At 43.7% G+C, this 19,002-nt stretch overlaps 1 protein-coding gene across 2 annotated transcripts in view; it reads left to right on the plus strand.

Moving 5' to 3' along the window:
• Positions 1–19,002, plus strand: part of ELP3 (elongator acetyltransferase complex subunit 3) — a 91,340-nt gene that overhangs the window by 36,523 nt on the left and 35,815 nt on the right. For both annotated transcript variants that reach the window (XM_067294453.1, XM_067294454.1), the window contains 2 exons: positions 1,355–1,481; positions 17,339–17,532. In XM_067294453.1, coding sequence (XP_067150554.1) covers positions 1,355–1,481; positions 17,339–17,532 — 321 coding nt within the window. The remainder of the gene's footprint in view (positions 1–1,354; positions 1,482–17,338; positions 17,533–19,002) is intronic.

The following is a 19,002-nucleotide window of genomic DNA, read 5'->3' on the forward strand; positions in this document are numbered from 1 at the left end:
ATGTCAGATTACAACCAATTAGGCTAACTGTTTGGAAATTACTTTCTATTATGTTCCATAAGTCATTAGTGAGGTTTTTGAGTGCGTTGGGTGGCTGTGAGGCAGAAAAATATTCAAGAACAAATCTAGGCATCAAATAATCAAGTTATTGATGCAGCTCAGATTCCACTTCTGGTATGAAAATAATTTTTATTTATGAAGCAAGTCTCCGTTTACACCCCTCAGGCTACGCAGGGTCTTGACTAATACTGTCCTTGAACAGCCTTATAAAAACACCATAATATTTCCCCCCAAAGTCGTAAATAAAACTGCAGTCATAAAACTGCACGTAGAGATTTAACAGAGGCAGGAGCTTTGAGCAAAGTGGAAGGAAGAGGTTCGTAAAATCAGGGAAGCAGCTGTGTGGATCGCTTAACGTTAAGCGGAGAGTTTGTAGAGATGCCCGGATGGCGTTAGTTCTGCATCCAGAGGCCTATCCAGGAGAAGCAGGGTGACCTGCTGCGCTCATCTGTTGGCAAGGAAATCCAAAAGGCAGGATGAACCGGAGCAAAAGTGGGATGGGAAGAAAACAGTGGGGAGGAAAGAAGGGAGCAGCCGCCGAGAGGCTGGAAATGGAGTTCCCAGGCTGCCGGCCCCGGGAACGACGTCTGCTCCGAGAGCCGTGGCAGAGCCCTCTGGGCTGCGGAAGAGCAACAGCAAGGACTTTGTGGGACCACTGGTCGCAGGTGATGGGGAGCTGCTAGAACTGCAGACGGCTCCTGAGCCACGGAGATGGAAGGCGAGAGAAGAGTTTGCTGGAGGCTAATCAGTTACGGGAGATTCAACCTTTGCTCCTGCAATCAGTTTGGTTGCAGAGTGATTTTCTAGCTAGTTGGTTTTATGTAGCCTCCATCCTTCCCCCCCCCCCGCCTTTCCCCTTCCATGCTTTTTTTCCTGTTAGACTTTATTTTGCTTTTATGTGGTCTTCGGCGCAGCGTGTCCTAGCGTTGTGCTGTGGCAGCTCCTTGCGTCATTGCTTTGCAAAGGGAATTTCAGCAGCTTTCAGCAGTTTCTTGGGCTGTGGCTTGGAAAGCTGTGGCCTTGTGTAATGCACCTGCTGTAGAAGCAGTTCACGCAAATACTTTTAGCCCCTAGTTTAGCTTAGTTTAATAGCAGCCATGTTCTGTGGCTGGAATTAATGGCAACGAGCTGATGATAAAACTCATCCTTGCCAAGGAGAGATCCTCGCTTCCTAGGGAATAATCCCAATTCAATGTGTCAAAGCCTGTCTTGTTCCGCATGGTCGCGGTCGTGCCCCTCCTGGCTGCAGCGCGTTCAGGCTTTGGGGCTCTAAATCTGTTTTTCCTCTTCGCAGAGGTCACACCGTGAAGGCCGTGTGCGAGTCGTTTCACTTGGCCAAGGACGCCGGCTTTAAAGTGGTGGCGCACATGATGCCCGACTTGCCGAACATGGGGCTCGAAAGGGACATTGACCAATTCGTCGTGAGTACGGCTTAAAATAACCAGGAGCTTCGGGTTTGTTCCGGTTTTTCTAATGCTGCCTCTCTCTGTTAGCTCAGCTATTAGATACAATACAGGGCAGGATATTTTCTTAAGGACAAATAATTTAAAATCCCTTTTCGAAGGTGCAGGGTAAGAAAGATTTGTTGAACTACTTCATCCAGAAAATTATATCCTTGCCTCATGAAAGACTGAGTCACTCGGGTCTCTGTGGAATATAGCTCTTCCGATATTAACTAGGGCTCTTACTTTTTTCCAAGATGGTTTTCTTTGCTTGGATTTAGAGCTGTATATGTTCCAAAGGTAAAAGCATACCCTCTCAAAGGTAATTAATTGCAAAGTGGAGCATGCAGGTGCGTTATATAGCGTCTGTGTTCCTGGCTCAGTGCTATTCAACGTCTTTAACAATGACGTGGAAGAAAATATAAAATTATTTCTAGAGAAACTGAAACGAGGAATAAAGTGCATAGAGCAAACAGTGTAGGGAATTAACCATTAAAGCCAAAATTTGTTGTCTTTTTAAAATGGATGATGCAGAAATTAGTGTCCTGATACAGGCATCGCAGGTGTATTTCTGTGCAAGGTCAGACAAGGTGACCACAATGGGGCTTTCTGGCATGAAAAAGCTGTCGATGTGCGGGAAGATTGCAGTTAGAAATACAACATGGTTTATCTCGGTGTGTTGCAGACCTCGAGGTAAAGGTAATCCAAAATGCAGATATACAGCACAGGAAGGAAACTGCAGCTTGTGGGAGGTACTTTTTATAAGGGAATTTATGCAAAATTCTGTGAGCACTTCATAATGTCATTGCACTTAGTAAATATAATATGCATGTGACAAAGTGAGAGGCTGGGGCAAAGGGATTAAGTGACGTGCACAAAGCTAGAGACGAAGTCGGTGACAGAGCTGAAAGTTAACTCAAAATTCCTGACCCAGACTCTGTTGCTCTTGAATTCTTTTCTTATAATGCTGAAGAAGATAAAGGATGACAGTGGACATCAAATTAGCCGTGTTCTCCTATAATTACTTGTGCCGCAGGGTAAGGCAAAACCTGAGTCCCTTACTAAATACGTAGTGGAGTTGTAGCTGTAGCCTTGGGTTCTTTAGGGGCCTGTCATTACTGAAATAGTATTAGGCCGGAAAGGATTTATGATGGAAAGATAGCGATGCTGACTGAGGAAGAGACTTAAAGAGCTAACCTTGGATAAGACCCAAGAAAGAGGACACGCTAACGAAAAGTATTTGCAAGACGTAAAAATGAAGAGGGCGAAATTATTTAAGGGCAGAATTACAAGCTGCTATAGAAAGTATTATTTTATTTAGTGATTTTTATTCTTCGCTGCTTATTCATGATGAATGGCTAAGGCTTTTCACCCATAGACTCTGGAGTTGCTCCTGTTTCACTGCAGGAGATTTCGGGAAGCTCTGGAAGAAGTCTTCCAGCAGTCTGTTTAAAAGCTATAACTTCAAGTGATGCTGAACTGCCTCCATCTTCTGCAGGCAAGAGACCTTTCTTGCTTGTCAGGGGAAGGTAATGCCCTGCTGTATTTTGTCCATTTAGCGATGACAATTTTTGCAGAAATGGATGAGGCAGAAGGCAAAATTCTTCAAAAGGGGAGACAAAAATGTGGTGAAATGCTAGAATTTTGCGAGCCTGGGAATTAAACAAAATCTGGGAAGATAGACTTTAGCATAGAAACAAAGACAAAAACAGAGTAGAAAAAGCCAACCTGTCTGGAATATTTCTGCAAGAGAAGTGTCGCAGCTTTAGGAGCTGGGAAAACCAATGTTGACAGTGTGGCAGTTCTGAGATGTGGCAGGAGGGAATTTACACTTTGTGATGGGGAAGGATAGGAAAATTGACAGCAGATGAGAATGAGAGCTGGAGAGAGTTAAGATGTCCTTCAGTGGAGAGAAAGGAGGGGGTAAGATCAGATGAGAATTTGGGGCTGGAATTGGCAAGGGCTGCATGGAGGGCTAGGAAGGAGAAATGATTAAGCAGTGGGAAAAGAAACAGATGATAGTTTAAGAGGGGAATTCAAGAATAAAGAGAGGTTGATGGCTGAAGACTAGCTTAAGTGACAGCCGTGCTGATGAGTTAAGAAATTTCAAGCTGGATTCACAGATCAAATTAAGATTTGATGCCAGTAAACACACAGATAAGGCGCTGGAGGATGAGTAATCAATGTGGAGCCTTCGAGAAGTTAATGCGAATGCTGCAGAGTGAGGAAGAGAAATGGGACTTGGAAAGGCACGCTGGTGGGGAAGAGGTGATAGATCACCCCATGGAGGAGAGAAGAATGGTACGTGTGCTGTTTTAAAGAGAAGGAAGTATGGGAAAGGAGAGAAGGAGGAATCAAACAGACATGCGTTAGAGAGGGGAGCAGAGGCCCTCCTGGGATCTGAGACAAGGCAGCATGTGAAGACAGACCTGGGCGCAAGAGGCAGCTGCCGAGTCGACGCCAGGCTAAGTGATCGCCGCGCGTTTCGGAAAACGGAGCCGCAGGCAACGCGAACGGCGAGGTTATGCATCACTGTGACGTGTTTCGAGATGGAATGGTAAACAAGGCACCGCTATCCTCTTCCTTTCCCCTTCTCTCCTGCCTTTCTCATCCTGTCTTAAATGCTTTATAATTTATTTTTGAAAACTCTTCTTTGTCTTAGATGGGAGAGAGTAGAGCTGGGTCAAAATGACCCTTATTTTTTTCAGCCCCCTGTGCTGGTGAACATAGTAGGAGGCACACAGAAAACAGTAATTCCTTTTTTCCTGGGGCTTCAGCTAGATACTACATTCTCTATTTCCTGCCTTAAATTTCTGTATTGTGGTTTTGAGATGTTAAAAACAACTTATTTATATGTTGTAAAAACAAACAGAAAAAAACAACAAAAAACCCCAACTTATTTATATGTTGTGCCATATAAATGGTATTCCATGCTGGTAAATATTAAACTCTTATATTGCATAAAAATAACGAGAGCGCAAAGAGAGGAACCAAGTGGAGAGCATCTGTTGTGTTCCTGCAACAGTACTGAGCTGTTCATTAGCGGAAGCAGTGCTGTTTTATGCGCTTTGTGATTCTGTATTCTTCTGGTTCACAAAAATGCAAAATCTCACTCTAAGATACCTCTAACTTTTTGGAACAGGCACCTGTGTCTTATAAAAGATCCTGATAGATTTTTACTTTTGGGGTAGTTCTAAATGAGTTTCGAGAAAATACATTTATTGGTTGTGACACTGAACTTCTTTCTAGCCACCTACTTTTCAGACTGGGAAAAGGTAGGACAAAAAGGAACTCAGATGACTTTAGAAAGAGGTCTAAGCACCTTGCCTTCATTACCAATTGATAAATTAAATATAAGTACTTCTGGGAAGGTAATAACTTGGTGATTGTGCCTACTGAGTACTAAAAATGCTGGCTGCTTCTTCAAATTGAGCAGGTAATTATGTTTGCAAGAATAATACCGCTTCTGCCCCTTATGACCTATTGATTTTGTAGCATTTCTTACTACTCCCATCCAGCAGTTAGGACACCCATCAGGTACTCTTTCGCAAGCCTATCTAGGTTTTCAGAGTTGTGCGTACGTATAGCAACAGTGTTCCTGGAGAGTTTAATTATTAGTAATTAAATTAATAATTATTTATGTTATAATGTATTGATAGGAGTCAATATATTAGGTATGTATTTCATTCTATGTCTGTACTCTCTTCAACAGTATGTGGCAGGTCTCTGGCTCTTTGTCCGTCTTCCTCGTGGAGATTGCCACAATTTTTTTAATCAGAATGGATATTCAAGTTCTGTGTCCCAGCTATGTTGCACTTCCCCACCCTTGCTTCCCCCGACTATGTCTCTTTTTCCTATTACTGTTGATTCTTTTTATAGTCTCCAGAGGATTTCCTTTCTACTTCAGGCCTTTCAATCCCATTCCAGATATGGGAGAACTCTGTAGGAGGGAACATGCTCTGCTTCCTCCCGCCACCCAAGTCGTTGTGCCAGGAGTATCAGGTAGTACACACACACACAAGCGCACACACAGACACACACGCGCACGCGCTGCTGCTTATTGTCGGCAAATGCAAGCACAACAGATAAGACCGATTCGCAGTGCCTCACCTAGCAGGTGGTCCGAGAAAATAATTAGAATAATAGCTAGAATAAATCAAGGACTCAGCGGGGATAATGGAATTGTTACCAGAGCAGACACCTCATTCTGTGGAACGCGATAAACACTCAGCTTTGCTGCTGGAGCACGAGAGAGATGAGGTGACTCTAGGGGTAAATGGTTGGGAGGATTCATGAATCACACTTGCCAACAGGGCTACCAAGCAGAACTTCAGGATTTAAGCAAAAGTTTTAGGAGGCTAAAGAATTCCCAGGGTGCTGTTGCTAATTCCTCGTTCTGTTTCTGCAGAGCCACTAAGTAGCAGTAGCACAATCAACAAACTCTATCTGTTCTAGTACAAATATTACTAAGCAAGTAACATTTATTAATGGAGAAGGTATTGCTGTGTTTGCCTATTTTATTTCTTCTGTAGTCTTTGTCTAAGCATGATTTACTGCTGCTGTTCCTCTTGGTCCTCCAGGACGGATGTCTGTAAACCCACCTCAAACAGCTTCAAAGACCCTTTCCCAAAAGGGAGTAGATGGAATAAATCTGGGAGACAGCAAATGAAAAGGGAGCAGGGAGGAGGTTAGGAGGCTAGAAGTTTCTCATTTGGGAAGCATCTGGGGGAGGTGTCACAGTGTGCCACCAGCAGACTCCTTCAGCTCTGAAGGCATGCAGGGAGTTGGATGCTGCCCAGAAGCATGAAATAGTCCCTCAGTTGCTGAGAAGCTCATTCTCCACTCAGACTTCAACCTTCTGGCATTTCCAGTGGCCAGCTCGGTCATTAGTATGAGCGGATCCATGAGGAGGTCCACGAAGAGGTCCCATGACTTTACTCTGTCCATCTGAGCTCCCATAGAAATAGAGGTGAGGGCAAAAGCGCGTGATCCAAGCTTAAGCAGAGGACTACTGCCTTCGTTGGTGTGTTGACCATGAGAGAGAGAGAAATAACATCTGAGTAATGCAATAAGTCATTCGACTGTCCTTTCTGACTGAAATGTATTTGATGTTGTTGTAGAACTTCAAATGCTGTTGTTTCACCTCTAGTTGTAAATATGGAGTTAGTTTTTCTGAGGGATTTCATTTTTATTAAGGAGCTGATATTCATAATGAAACTAATATATTACAGCTCTATCAAGCGCTTTTAATAGCTGTAATAAATGATGGTTAAACTGCTGATCTACATTGATTTTTACTCTTTTGGGAAGACAGTCATCTGTGTTTTTAAAAACATCTCTGAAATGTTTAGTGGGTTAAATGATTTGCCTTGCAATTTCTGCTCAACATCTCATTGAAACGCTGTCGTTGGCAAGTAGCTAGTGTTAGCTCTGAAAATTTCTTGCCCATTTTTCATGGGCACGTTCACAGAAACAGATTAGGTGGTGTTTAATGATCAGCCCTTCAGAAACAGTTTCTAGAGCTTTTCTTGGAGACTTAGTAAATGGTAGAGCTAAAGAGCTCTTCGTTTTGGAAATAATTATAGTTTCATGAACTACGGCCAATGCCATGGTAATTTTTATGTTAATGAGAATCCTGGTAGTAAGGAACAGGCTATTTCTAGAAGCTGTTTTCACAGATAATTGCGCTCATATTTCTGTGGATAAAATATGTAGATAAAAGCCCAGTGCGTGCCCACTTCTGCAGATGGTCGAACTGTGTGCACAAAGCTTCTCTCCCTCTCCGGGACTTGTGGGGAAGTAGCTTCTACTTGCTCGCTGGGCGCGTTTGCTGCAGCTTGGGATATGTTTCCTGTAGAGCAGGTCGGGCTGTTCTTGCCTTTGGATACGTGCAGCATGAGAAAGGAGTCGTGTATGAAAACTACAGCCCTGTGTGTGATGATGGACAGGGAGAGAATAGGTGAATCAGTTGAAGAGTGCGGATACAGTTGGTCCCTTATCTTTTGTGCGAGCTGGGGAGCCGTCTGTAACGTGGGGAGGATGTCACAGCTTAAACCAGAAGAGGCCAAGGATGAGGGCTCCAGTGGCAACGTGATCCTGGCTGCGTTGCAGTCTGCAGTATAGAAGCGATACATATCGCTATGCCTTTAGATGGCCATGATGAATTGCAGGACTGTACAGAAAAACTGCATTTGTTACGGGTCTGGGATTACCTCCTTTGTCTTTTTTTGAATTGGTATTTTGTCTGCACGCAAAACTTCCGCCAGCATGCTAGCCGTGAAAGGTGCAGTAATAACAAACATGATCTTTAAATAGCCTCCCATTCAAAAAAAGCTTCTGCTAAATATAAAGGTACAGTCGAGACCCTTTTTCTGCCTCAGCTAAAATGTCATTTCAGTATTTAACAGTCTCCAGACAACTGTGCATTGCATGGAACGGCACGGTTGCTCTATCTCTGTTCATGCGGTGGTTTGCAAGCCAGCATTCAGAAGAGGGTTTACTGGGGGTGTTTCGCTCAGGCCCTTTGCTGCTGAACTCAATAGCAGGCATGTGTCTGGGAAGAGAAAGCCAAGTATGGAAAGGAGCAAGGGGATAAAGGGATGTGCCTTGGATAGAGAGTGCAGATTTGCCAAGTATTCGGGCGAACAGAGCAGCACTAAGTTGTGCTGCTGAATTGTGGTAAAATTTTAACCACAACTCAGCAGCACAACTTAATGCTTGCCATCGGGGTGGGTAAACCACCAAGTCCAAATTAAAACCTCAAGGACTTAAATAGCGCGCTCGCGCTCTCACTCTCTCTCCCTCTTTTTTAAGGGTACTGGAAAGGCATAACATTGTTGCTGTGAACATAACTCGGAGAAGCTTTTGCAGGGCAGAGTGGGGTGGGAGAGAGCAAGCGACTGTATTGCGTTCCTTATGGAGAGCAGAGGTCTGGTGAAGGAGGATTAGGTTACCGAAAGCATTAGAGAGTTGTTGATTTCAATGTTTTTTAAGGCAGAAGACATTATTTAAAGTGATTGGTGTTGCAAAACTTGTGTACTAACTTATGACAATAAAAAATGCTGTATTTCCTGTCCTTGGCCCTCAGAGATAGCTGACCCTCTCAGAAACACAAAGACCAGAGCTCTGCATTTGGTAAAAGTGAAGGTGAAACTTCACAGTAAATTGATTGAGGTATTCTCATGGGTTTCTCCAAAACTGCGTAATAAATGTAGGCTCACTTGGAGCACCTGCAGGACTAAGCAGATGGGACTGCTTGGTGCACTGAGCACAATCTGGAGAGGGTTGTCGGCTGCTCTGATGGATGCTGTGTTCAGGGGTCGAAACCGCGCTCCAAGGTCATGCTGCTGATGCCCACGGCCTCTTCCAAATGTTAAATGGCTCCTCTCGTTATTGAGTTGTAGTACAGCAGTGCCTAGGACTGTCATGGACTAGGATCTCCTTGGGTAAGTTCGGTGCAAACTTGGCGAAGAGAGCGTCTACCCGACAGAGTGTCAGACAGGAGGCCACGTATAGGTCCTAACAGTCCAGGAGTAAAAAGCGACGGCGAGAGGTGTAAATTAAGCTTGTTCCTTCTGTCTCTGGCAGCAGCAGTTTCCTTCTTATAGCGGGTAGAGAATTGGACGTGGCATTTATGAAACCGAGAGGTGCACAGCCTTGGTAAATAACTTGCTGCAGCCTGCTTTGCATCTGTGGACTAACTCTTCTGCGAATGAGGTTGTTTTCCTTTACGCTGAGAGCAGTTTGTTCCCATGCCTAATGTGATCTTATGAGCGACTGTTAGGAGGAGTCACTTGTGTTATGAGGCTCTTCTGGAAAAGTTCCCTTTGGCGTCTGGATTGAATGTTTTTGAGACTGTCGGGGAAGGGAGGAGGCACTAACAGCTTTCTGAACCTTGAAGAGGGAATTACAAGATCCTTCGTGATGTTCACTCAGTTCTTTTAGGAATTTAAAGACTAGCAAAATGAAGTAGAAAACAAACTTTTCTGTTCCAACTACTGTGCTACAATCTTTGTGCTGTTTTTCCACACATTAATATATACTAGGGTTGAAGAAATTTGTGGGCAGTTGGGCTGAAAACAGATGTTAATCATAGTCGTAGAACTGAACCTTTTGTGGCACAAAAGTTGGGTTTTGTGGCGCAGCTTTCTTGGTTTAGTAGCTTCCCTAATCATATACTATACGGTGGAATTTGACAGCTTGACGTGTCAGTAGCTGTAGGGATTTTATTACGTAGCTGTCAATCGTCAGGAGCGTTTTAACAGCCTACTCAAAAGTGGTCTTTCCTCCCTGGGTTGCAGAACGCTGCGTAAGCGGTCTCAGGAGAGCTGGAAATTTGGGTCCTCTGCTTTAGAAACTTTTGCCACATGATCAGATCTGTAGGAGACTGTCATGAGCACAGGCATTAAGCAAAAGTGGCTTGATGTGTGTCAGCACCAAGTCTGCCTTTGAATCATTTTTATACAGATTCATGCCATGTATATTGTAACGTGCATTTCAAAGGAGCCTAATTAAAAACGTTGCCGTGTTGACTGTGTTGGCATCAGCCATCCCTGATTCAGCAGCAGGATTTAGTAGTCGCAGTGTGGAGTGTCTCCAAAGAACATCTGAACGGACGGTAAATGTTGCTGTTCGAGGATCGGTAACACTCCTCTCCCTGGTGGTCCAGAACTAGCTTCTTCCCTCTTCTCATCCCCGTTTTGCCCGCTTCTGCTGCTGCTTTGGGAGTAGATTGTGGTCAGTAGATTGCATATTAAAAATAGAGTGGGCAAACTGTAGAGTTTCCTGGGGAAGCCGGTCTCAGCTCATCCTTTTGCTCTTCGGTGCTTTACGCGAGCGGATCGTCCGTCGGGGAGTGCGGCGCAGCCTTCCTGTGCACCCACGCTGCAGAGGCGAGTCTTCAGGGGTGATGCCTCCGGTGGGGAAATGTGAGCTTTCTGTCATCTTGGTAAATGCGGAAGCTAATTAATTAGCTTTATTTGGAGTTGATTTGCACACAAGACATGTAGACTTAGAAGTGACTCTCTAGTATAGAGCAGAAATCACAAGAGGAAATGAATGAAGCCAAAGCTCTGATCATCTGTGGTGGTTAAGGATCACTTGGTACCAGCTAGAACCCTAGCATTGCTTTGGCTTGGTTTAAAAAGAAAAAGCAAGCTGTGGCAGTTTACCTCCAAAACTGTGATGTATTTGCCATGAGTGATATCAATGCATCATCTGTACCTGAACCCAAAGCAACTTTGGAAATTCCCAAGATTATATTAGGAAAATGTTTCAATTGGTTTCATTTTAATTACGTATATTTAAAAATAAGCATCAGGCGAAGCTAGTAGGTGTGGTATCATCTTATGTTCTAGTGAGTCTTGATAGGAGGTCCAAAATTACACATTTGGAAGATATTGATGTTAAGTGGCTTAAAAATGACCGTGCCTCAGCTTGCTGCTGGCACTGCGTTTCCCTCCTTCCCAGGTGACAACCGGCGCTTGACAACGTGTGTAATTGTAGGCTGTTCCAGCACGCTGTTAAAAGGCAGCATAAGGTCTATAGCAATCAGTCAGTAGGCCATTGTAAGTATTAGTGAATGCAGATCCTATCGCTACATTTAATTAGACTACTCTTTGCAAAGCAGAGGGGGGAATGCAAATTTCGAGTTGGAATTGAACCACATTTTTGAGCCACAAGCTTCTATTAATGCCTATAATTAAACCACTAAGTGGCTGTTCATTCCCTGGAGAGTTGGAAGTGTCATTCAGCATTGTAGCTTTCAAGTATTAACCGCATTTGTGGTTATAAATAATACAGCTGAAAGAGATAAGGGATGCTGTAATATGGAGAGTTAAGATATTGCTCATCTTAATGTAGTTGGACGTGAATTTAATCATCTGTTTAATGCAGGTAACTGAATAAATGGTCCCATTCAAGTACATTTATGGAATCAGACTGAGCAGCAACTCATTTCTACTGGACAGTTGCTCAAAGCTAGATTTTGATGACCTTTATTTTTAATAAATCCTGACATTTTAGTAAATAGCTTAAAAACTGCTGCACTTATCCTATAACTGATATCTCCTAGAACTATTGAACTTCTTGAGAGCAGGAGGATTAAAGATCGCAACAGATTCTCTGTTCTGGTAGGAAAAAATGCAGGTGGAATCCCACAAAGTATTTTTCTCTGTTTTGGAGCGAGGGGCAGAAATGTGGCTTTTGGGGCACTTTAAAACAGGTTTTTATATATATATATATATATATATATTCCCCCCCCCTTCACTGGAAGTGACCAGCAAAACTGAATTAGAACCAAAATGTGGAATCTTTTTAATACTGGCTGGTTTGCACTGTGTCAGAACTAAAAAGTGGGACCAAACCACTGCGTAGTGTGATTATGATCCAAAATCATTTGACCTTTCTGTCGCAACTGTGAACAGATACGTGGATGACTAACGGATTTTCTATTTAAAAAGGTTGTTGCAAAACAGATATGAAAGTATTTTTACCTTGCTACTTGAGTTCATGGCTTCCTCTCCGGTTTGCATCTCCTCTTACATTCTGTTACTCCTCTCTCATCTTTTCTTGCTTCATATTACGTTGACTTTTGTTTCTTAACCAGCATCTGCTTTGTTGGGCAGTAATAATAATGTCATGCAGTTTTTAAGACTCAAAGCAATTATAGGACTGGGACAAAAGGATTCCATCATCCACTTTGATGCATCTGCCTTGATGGAAAAATCAGTGGCTTCTTGGCACCTAAATGACTAATTTTACACCCACCAGACCCTGATTATTCATAGTGGCAGGGAGTTTATGAGGTGGTGGATGAATGGATCCTACAGATGCCATTAGCTTTAATAACAGGGAACTTCTACAACAAAGGCATATGCTAGTAAAATCAATTACTATTCTCATAAAACATGTTAGTGGCTAACTTGTATAACCTTGTAGACTGAATATGTACTGATGGGATCTTATTAGGAGTCATTGTTTGTAATTTAAAGAGCAGCTGTTCCTACAAGTAAAATATGTTTGTTGGAACTTGGATGAAGGAAAAAGATTTTGAATTCCAGGACTTTCTGGTTACTCATTATATTATTTGCAGTGCAAGAGTACCCAACTACTCTCTAACACTGCCTAAATTGGGCAAGGATGGGAGAAACATTATTTAAGGGCATAAAAAGGTCCGTGTTTATGAACTTCCAGATCACTTAAAAGTTTCAGCTGAACTGACCACTCTTGTTTTTATTAAACCACCGTGAAAATCTCGTGGACCCTGCCCATCCTCTACGTGCACAAATTAAAAATTTTACTCTAGCATCCATCTTTATCATACAAGAAGTGTTAAACTGTGCTTGGCTTACAGTCTTTAGCTAGCGGGGAGAAAACTTCAAAGAAAATCGGTTTAGTAGCTTTGAAGTTGTGCGTTTCCCTTTGGAATATTCATGCATGCGAGAGCAGTTTGCTGCATCCTCAAGTGGTTTGAAAAAACTGGAAACACGCAGGGATCCTTATTCTATAGGTTGTCTTTAACCTCTTGCTTCAAGGTGCATTAGCAGATGTTGATTTAAGTCCTGATCGAGTGCTTATTCGAAACGATGCAAAGCCTCCTGTTGACTCTAGAGATGCTTTCAGTGGTGGTCTCTGGAACAAATGTTGTTTTAAGGATTGACTTTTTTTCTGGCAGTGAGCTGTTCTGAACATTTTTATCATTTGAAGACACCTTTTAAGAGGTCTAACAAAAAAAAAAAAAAAAAGGCTGGCATTCCTACTAAAGCTTTGGATGTGTTTGCATTTTGTATTCCTTTATTTCGGGAGAGACTTACCCATTTTTCGTTTGTAAACAGGTTTGATTAAGCTTTTAAATATGGGGATTTAAAGAAAAGCTTTGAAGTTTATGTCACAGACCTGCCTTGGCGTAATGCCACACTTTTCCACTGGAAAAAGGGGTTCGGGAAAAAAAGAAGGTAGTCGTGTTGTATTTTGAAATAATTAAACTTGAGGAATGTTCTGAGAAATAGTTTTAGACATAAATGTGAAAAGCTGTTACATTTTTAATACCAGCATAACTGAAATACGAAGTAACGTTATCAGCTAGCTTAATATATGACTTAAAATATGCAGTGTGTATGAAGTAGCAAAACTCATGGTGTGATTAGAAACCTTAACTTTTGACCTTGCCTTTGCCTGCTGGATGTTTTTAACCTTAGTGCTGTGTTGATGCGTTTGCCTTTAATCTGCAATGTAAATGAGTGAATGTTTAAATATTCTGACTGGTGAATCACGCATGCTTTTGCATTCACTTCGGTATTGTTGTGCATATTAATACATAACCTTACTGGAGACAGGAGGCTTTTTTCCTTGCTGGATTGGTGTATTTACCTTCCTGTATCTCGTGGCAGAAGTGTCTTTGCATTCTTACCTTCAGGTCTTCAGTGTCTTCAGTGCTGCTGGGCTACAGAGCTCCTCTCTTTAGAGGTTTTCTTACTCCTTCTTTCAAAGTTGCTTTCTTTTACAGTAGAGCACCTCTAACCACCTACAAAGGACGGAAGTCGGTCCTTTTGGGTTGTTCCAGGACCTCACTATTCTGAATTAGTCGCTGCCCCTGTTCTGCCTAATGTGCTGTGTGGTTTTGGATAACACACCTGCTTCAGTTGGCTGGCTTGAAAATGAATCCAGTGATTTGTCGTCTTTGCATTTTGAGGGTCAGAAGCATGCTAGAGCCAGCACAGAAGAAGTGGTAAGGGTGGTCAGCCAAGCACAGAGCTTGTCTGCCTTCGCCGCCAGCCAGGGCATTGCTTTACCTGTAATGTCAAACAACCCTTGGGGCAGCGGGGAGGACACACACTTCCAAAAGATGCATTGACAGGTGTAACAGCCCACTGCTCTCCGATGGGGGCAAATCCCCTTTCTGACTTTGTTCCACCTCTGGTACTCGATAGACTCCTCCAACAACCAGACTCGACCGCAAAATGAAAGAAAAATGCTCTCCCCAAAACGCGTGTTGCCTTCTCCCGCATTAGCGAGGTGAGTCCTCTTGGTCAAGAGTCCATCGGGAATTGGAGCTGGCACGAAGGGGAGCACAGGGCCCGCGTGGTGGGCAGCATGGGCCGGGGAGGGGGCCGTCGTGTCTCGGGCCACCTGCGACGCGGCAGCGTGAGCCAGCCCAGAGGGTCTCCAAGGAAGGTGCTTATGCCCTTTGCTCGGTTCACAGAGCTGGCAAGATACGCGTGTTTTCTCACCTCGTGGTAGTGAGCGTGGTGATGAGCTGTATTTATAGAGTGCGTACAGTTGTGAGAAAAGGAGACCAATCTTTTTTTCCCTCTTTTATATCTACGTACCCTCCAGAACGAGTGCCTTGACACTGGGTTCCAGAGTCATCTGTTTCTGGCCCACTTCTTTTTAAACCATTTACTTCATGAATAGCGCAGCTTAATGGGACGTATACACGGTGTCTCACCTGTCTGGAACGGTTTGTGGTCTTGCTGTGTCTTCTCTGTGAGAAGAAACGAGTTAGATAACGCACCTGGAGGCTGAGGGTGAGATCGTGGGTCTTGCACTTTCTGCGCAAACGTTCAGCTTCGTTCAGAAATGTTCTAGCTACTCTGTGATGGGGTGAGCACAGCTGGATTATGGATGGGGTTCTTGTGCCGTTCTCTTAGCAGCCACAGCTTTTGGCAAAATTGCTTGGAAACCTGCGGGTAACCCAAGTCAGTGGGTTGATCTGAGTTAAAATAATTGTGGAAAATTTTAAAAATAGTATGTCCCGAACTGCTGGCAGACATGATCCTGCCACTCCTCTCACCTTGCTTGCGTTCTTCCTTCCTTGTGCTGGATCTAACATGCATTTGAGCGTGTGCAGATCGTTTTCCATGTGCTAAGTTGGCAGAAAGCCATTTGCTGGGTTTTGTCATGTTAAAGGATGGTTTTGTGAGGCACAGTGAGCCAGCAGAGCAACTCAGTGCTGCCCGAGCGGGGAGGTCCTGCTCCCAGCAGCCTGCTCACAACGCTTCATGCTAGCCTCGGTGCTTGCTGAGCACTGCATGAGCTGGCTTAACGCGCTGCCACCAGGAAAATACCGCAAAATACCCGCGTGCATTTGGGCCACGTGAATGTATTGCAACAGTTCAGCTAAGTTCATGAGAGGAACCTCATGGAGTTCAACAAAGGCAAGTGCAGGGTCCTGCACCTGGGGAGGAATAACCCCATGCACCAGTACAGGCTGGGGGTTGACCTGCTGGAAAGCAGCTCTGCAGAGAAGGACCTGGAGGTCCTGGTGGACAACAAGGGGACCATGAGCCAGCAAGGTGCCCTTGTGGCAGAGAAGGCCAATGATATCCTGGGCTCATTAGGCGGAGCATTGCCAGCAGGTCGAGGGAGCTGATCCTTCCCCTCTGCTCAACACTGCTGAGACACATCTAGAGTGGTGTGTCCAGTTCTGGTCTCCTCAATACAAGAGGGATGTGACACTACTGGAGCAAGTCCAGTGGAGGGCTGCTAAGATGATGAAGGCACTGGAGCATCTGGTCATAGGAGGAAAGGCTGAGAGAGCTGGGCCTGTTCAGCCTGGAGAAGAGAAGGCTGAGGGGGGATCTCATCAATGTGTCTAAGTATCTGAAGGGAGGGTGTAGAGAGGATGGGGCCAGGCTCTTCTCAGTGGTGCCCAGAAATAGGATGAGGGGCAACGGGCACAAACTGAAACACAGGAAGCTCCATCTGAACATGAGGAAAAACTTCTTTCCTGTGAGGGTGACAGAGCACTGGAGCAGGTTGCCCAGAGAGGTTGTGGAGTCTCCTTCCTTGGAGCTATTCAAAAGCCATCTGGAGAGGGTCGTGAGCAAGGTGCTCTAGGTGACCCTGCTTGATCAGGGGGGTTGAACTAGATGCTCTGCAGATGTCCCTGCCAACCTCAGCCATTCTGTGATTTTGTGAAGTGCTGTTAAGCACTGAAGGTAGCGAAGCAACTGGGGACGCCCAGTCGCCAACCGTTAACTTGGCATAGCGAATTTGCATTTCTTTACTGCTGTGAGCATACCATCCTGGAGACAGGTCAAGCTGCGGATTTCAAGTGCACATTAGTGTCATCCGGTATTAGATTTGCCCCTGGACACTGTTAAAATGATGGCTGTGTCATCGCTTAAGTGGATTTAATGGTTACTTCATGCAGAGTGCTGCTGGGGTTTTTTTTATTTATTTTTTGTAAGTGATTTTAATCTTTGTTACTGAAATTTAATATGAAAAGAGCAGTGCAATTGTTGTGTAGTATGAGCTAGTGCTATTCAATTTGTGGTTCTGTATTGGTATTTAGTCATAGGAGAGTAAGTAGGGGATGCAGTTTGTCCTTCCATTCTCCAGGATTATTCAGAACATCATTGAAGAATAATTGTGTTTTTCTCCATTGCTATTCAAATGATGTGTCCCAGACACATTGATTAATCTCTGAATGTGGTCTGTTGAGATTGAAGATAAGTACACTCATTTCTATTGTTCTAATTCTGGGTAAAGTCTGTTACAATAAATGGTGCAGTATCTGTTGAATCTATTGAATTCATGCTGAAAGGTAGCAGTAATGCACAAATCTGACTTACAGCAGTCGCGTGTTTATTTTCTTCAGTGCCTTTCTCCCTAAGACTAGAATATACTCTTTTATTTCTGAAAATGCTGTAGACTGATAAATATTGGAAACTCAGTGTAAGCCAGTAATTCTTAAATTGCACTTCCAGTTGTGTTTTTACAAAATCTGTCTTGCAATCTGTTTTGTTGGGTTTTTTTGCCTAGCTGGGGGGCACTAAAGCCCCAGGAAATCTAGCTTGTTATTCTCTGACTTAAATTTTTGTTCCGTTTTCCAGGAGTTTTTTGAGAATCCTGCCTTTCGCCCAGATGGGATGAAACTCTATCCAACACTAGTGATCCGTGGCACTGGTCTGTATGAGCTCTGGAAGACTGGAAGATACAAGAGCTACCCCCCCAGCACTCTTGTGGATCTGGTGGCGAGGATCCTGGCTCTCGTCCCACCGTGGACACGTGTGTACCGCGTTCAGAGGTAATGTTCTTTGGTGGGCCTTGTATATTGATTTATTGCACTGGGAGGGGTCATTACTTTAATTACAGCAAGATGTGACTCACTCTTTTATTATTTTCTAGTCCTAATTGTTAATGCACTAAAGATTTTTAAAACTGCTTCTGTCTGACTATGGGAAAGGCCAAGTAAAACAAGAAGATATTTAAACTGATCTGCCTCTCTAATGCGCCCACATATACTTCAAAATTTCTGGAGGCCCTGCTTGCGCTGCCAGTCAGACTAAAACATAGGATGTGGAACGGGTAGCGTGATGTTGATGGATAATTGCTGCTAGGCTGCGGATTAAGTTTCCTGTGTTTATTGCAGGAATTGTGAGGCGTTGGATTTTCCCCCCTCCACCAGCTATCGTGTCTTCCTGTCCTTCCCCATGGATGTTGGAGGGTTTTCATAAATGCACGGTAGCAGTGCCATTAATCCCATCTAGAACCCCACCTACCAGAGGGCTAGGTAATACTTGTATTTGAGCTCTGTATTTTCAATGTGGAGCCTTCTTGGATCCTTTTTCTGCTGTTATCTCCTACATCTGTCTGATATTAGGAAGGGAGGCTATGCCACAGTTGCCCATTTTTGTATGTGCAGACAATATTCAGTTGATTTCCAGCTACATGAGCTGGAAACAGTGCTAATGCATAGCTCCCCGAGAGCATGCAGAATGAGAAAGCCTTATGCGTTAAATCTCACCTGTCTGGACTTCTGTAAGGCATTTGGTTTTGTGCCATATCAGAAATGTAATGGAGCAGGAGCAAGCAGAGAAACCTGGTAGAGAAGAAAGTGGCTCAAGACAAGAAACATTGGAGTGGCTTTGAAAAGGATTGTTAATGGCATTTCTCAAACATCCGTTTAAAAACTAACCTTACTCGAAGTTTCATTTATTTGAAATGACACAAAAGGTAGTAGGGCAGTGAGGAACCCTGGCTGACGATGCAAAGCTGGGAAGTGTCATTGAAAGAGGATTTACAAGAGGATCTGGTGGTGATAGAGATGGGATGAGATTTAGTTGTTGAAGTCTGAGGTCAAATGCTGAGGGGGTTCTGCTGCAACTGGAGGATCATCATGTGAAAATAGCAGAAGAGGAAAAATTTCTGGGGTCTTAGTCGTCTGTCACATGGTAAATGAGTCCCTGGTGAATGCAGCTCTGAAAAACATTTCATTCAAGATAACTCTTTTTTTAGAGAGGGAAGTATTAACGCAGCTATACAAAGGCTTTGGTAAGACCTTATCTGAAATACTCTTCAAGAAAATGAACTTCTATGGGAATCTGTGTGGAGGAGCATCTGTCTTTTGTCTGAAGGTTAGATGTGAATATAGATGGTCTCTGCAAATATATCGGAGAGGGGAAATAACCTTTTAAGAAATAGGAAAATTGATTTGGGTACAAAAGAAGGAAATACAAAGTAACCTTGCATAAAATGAGGCAGGAAGCTAGGAATT

This window comes from Apteryx mantelli, chromosome 3 (genome assembly GCF_036417845.1).
Source record: "Apteryx mantelli isolate bAptMan1 chromosome 3, bAptMan1.hap1, whole genome shotgun sequence".
Classification (NCBI taxonomy): Eukaryota; Metazoa; Chordata; class Aves; order Apterygiformes; family Apterygidae; genus Apteryx; species Apteryx mantelli.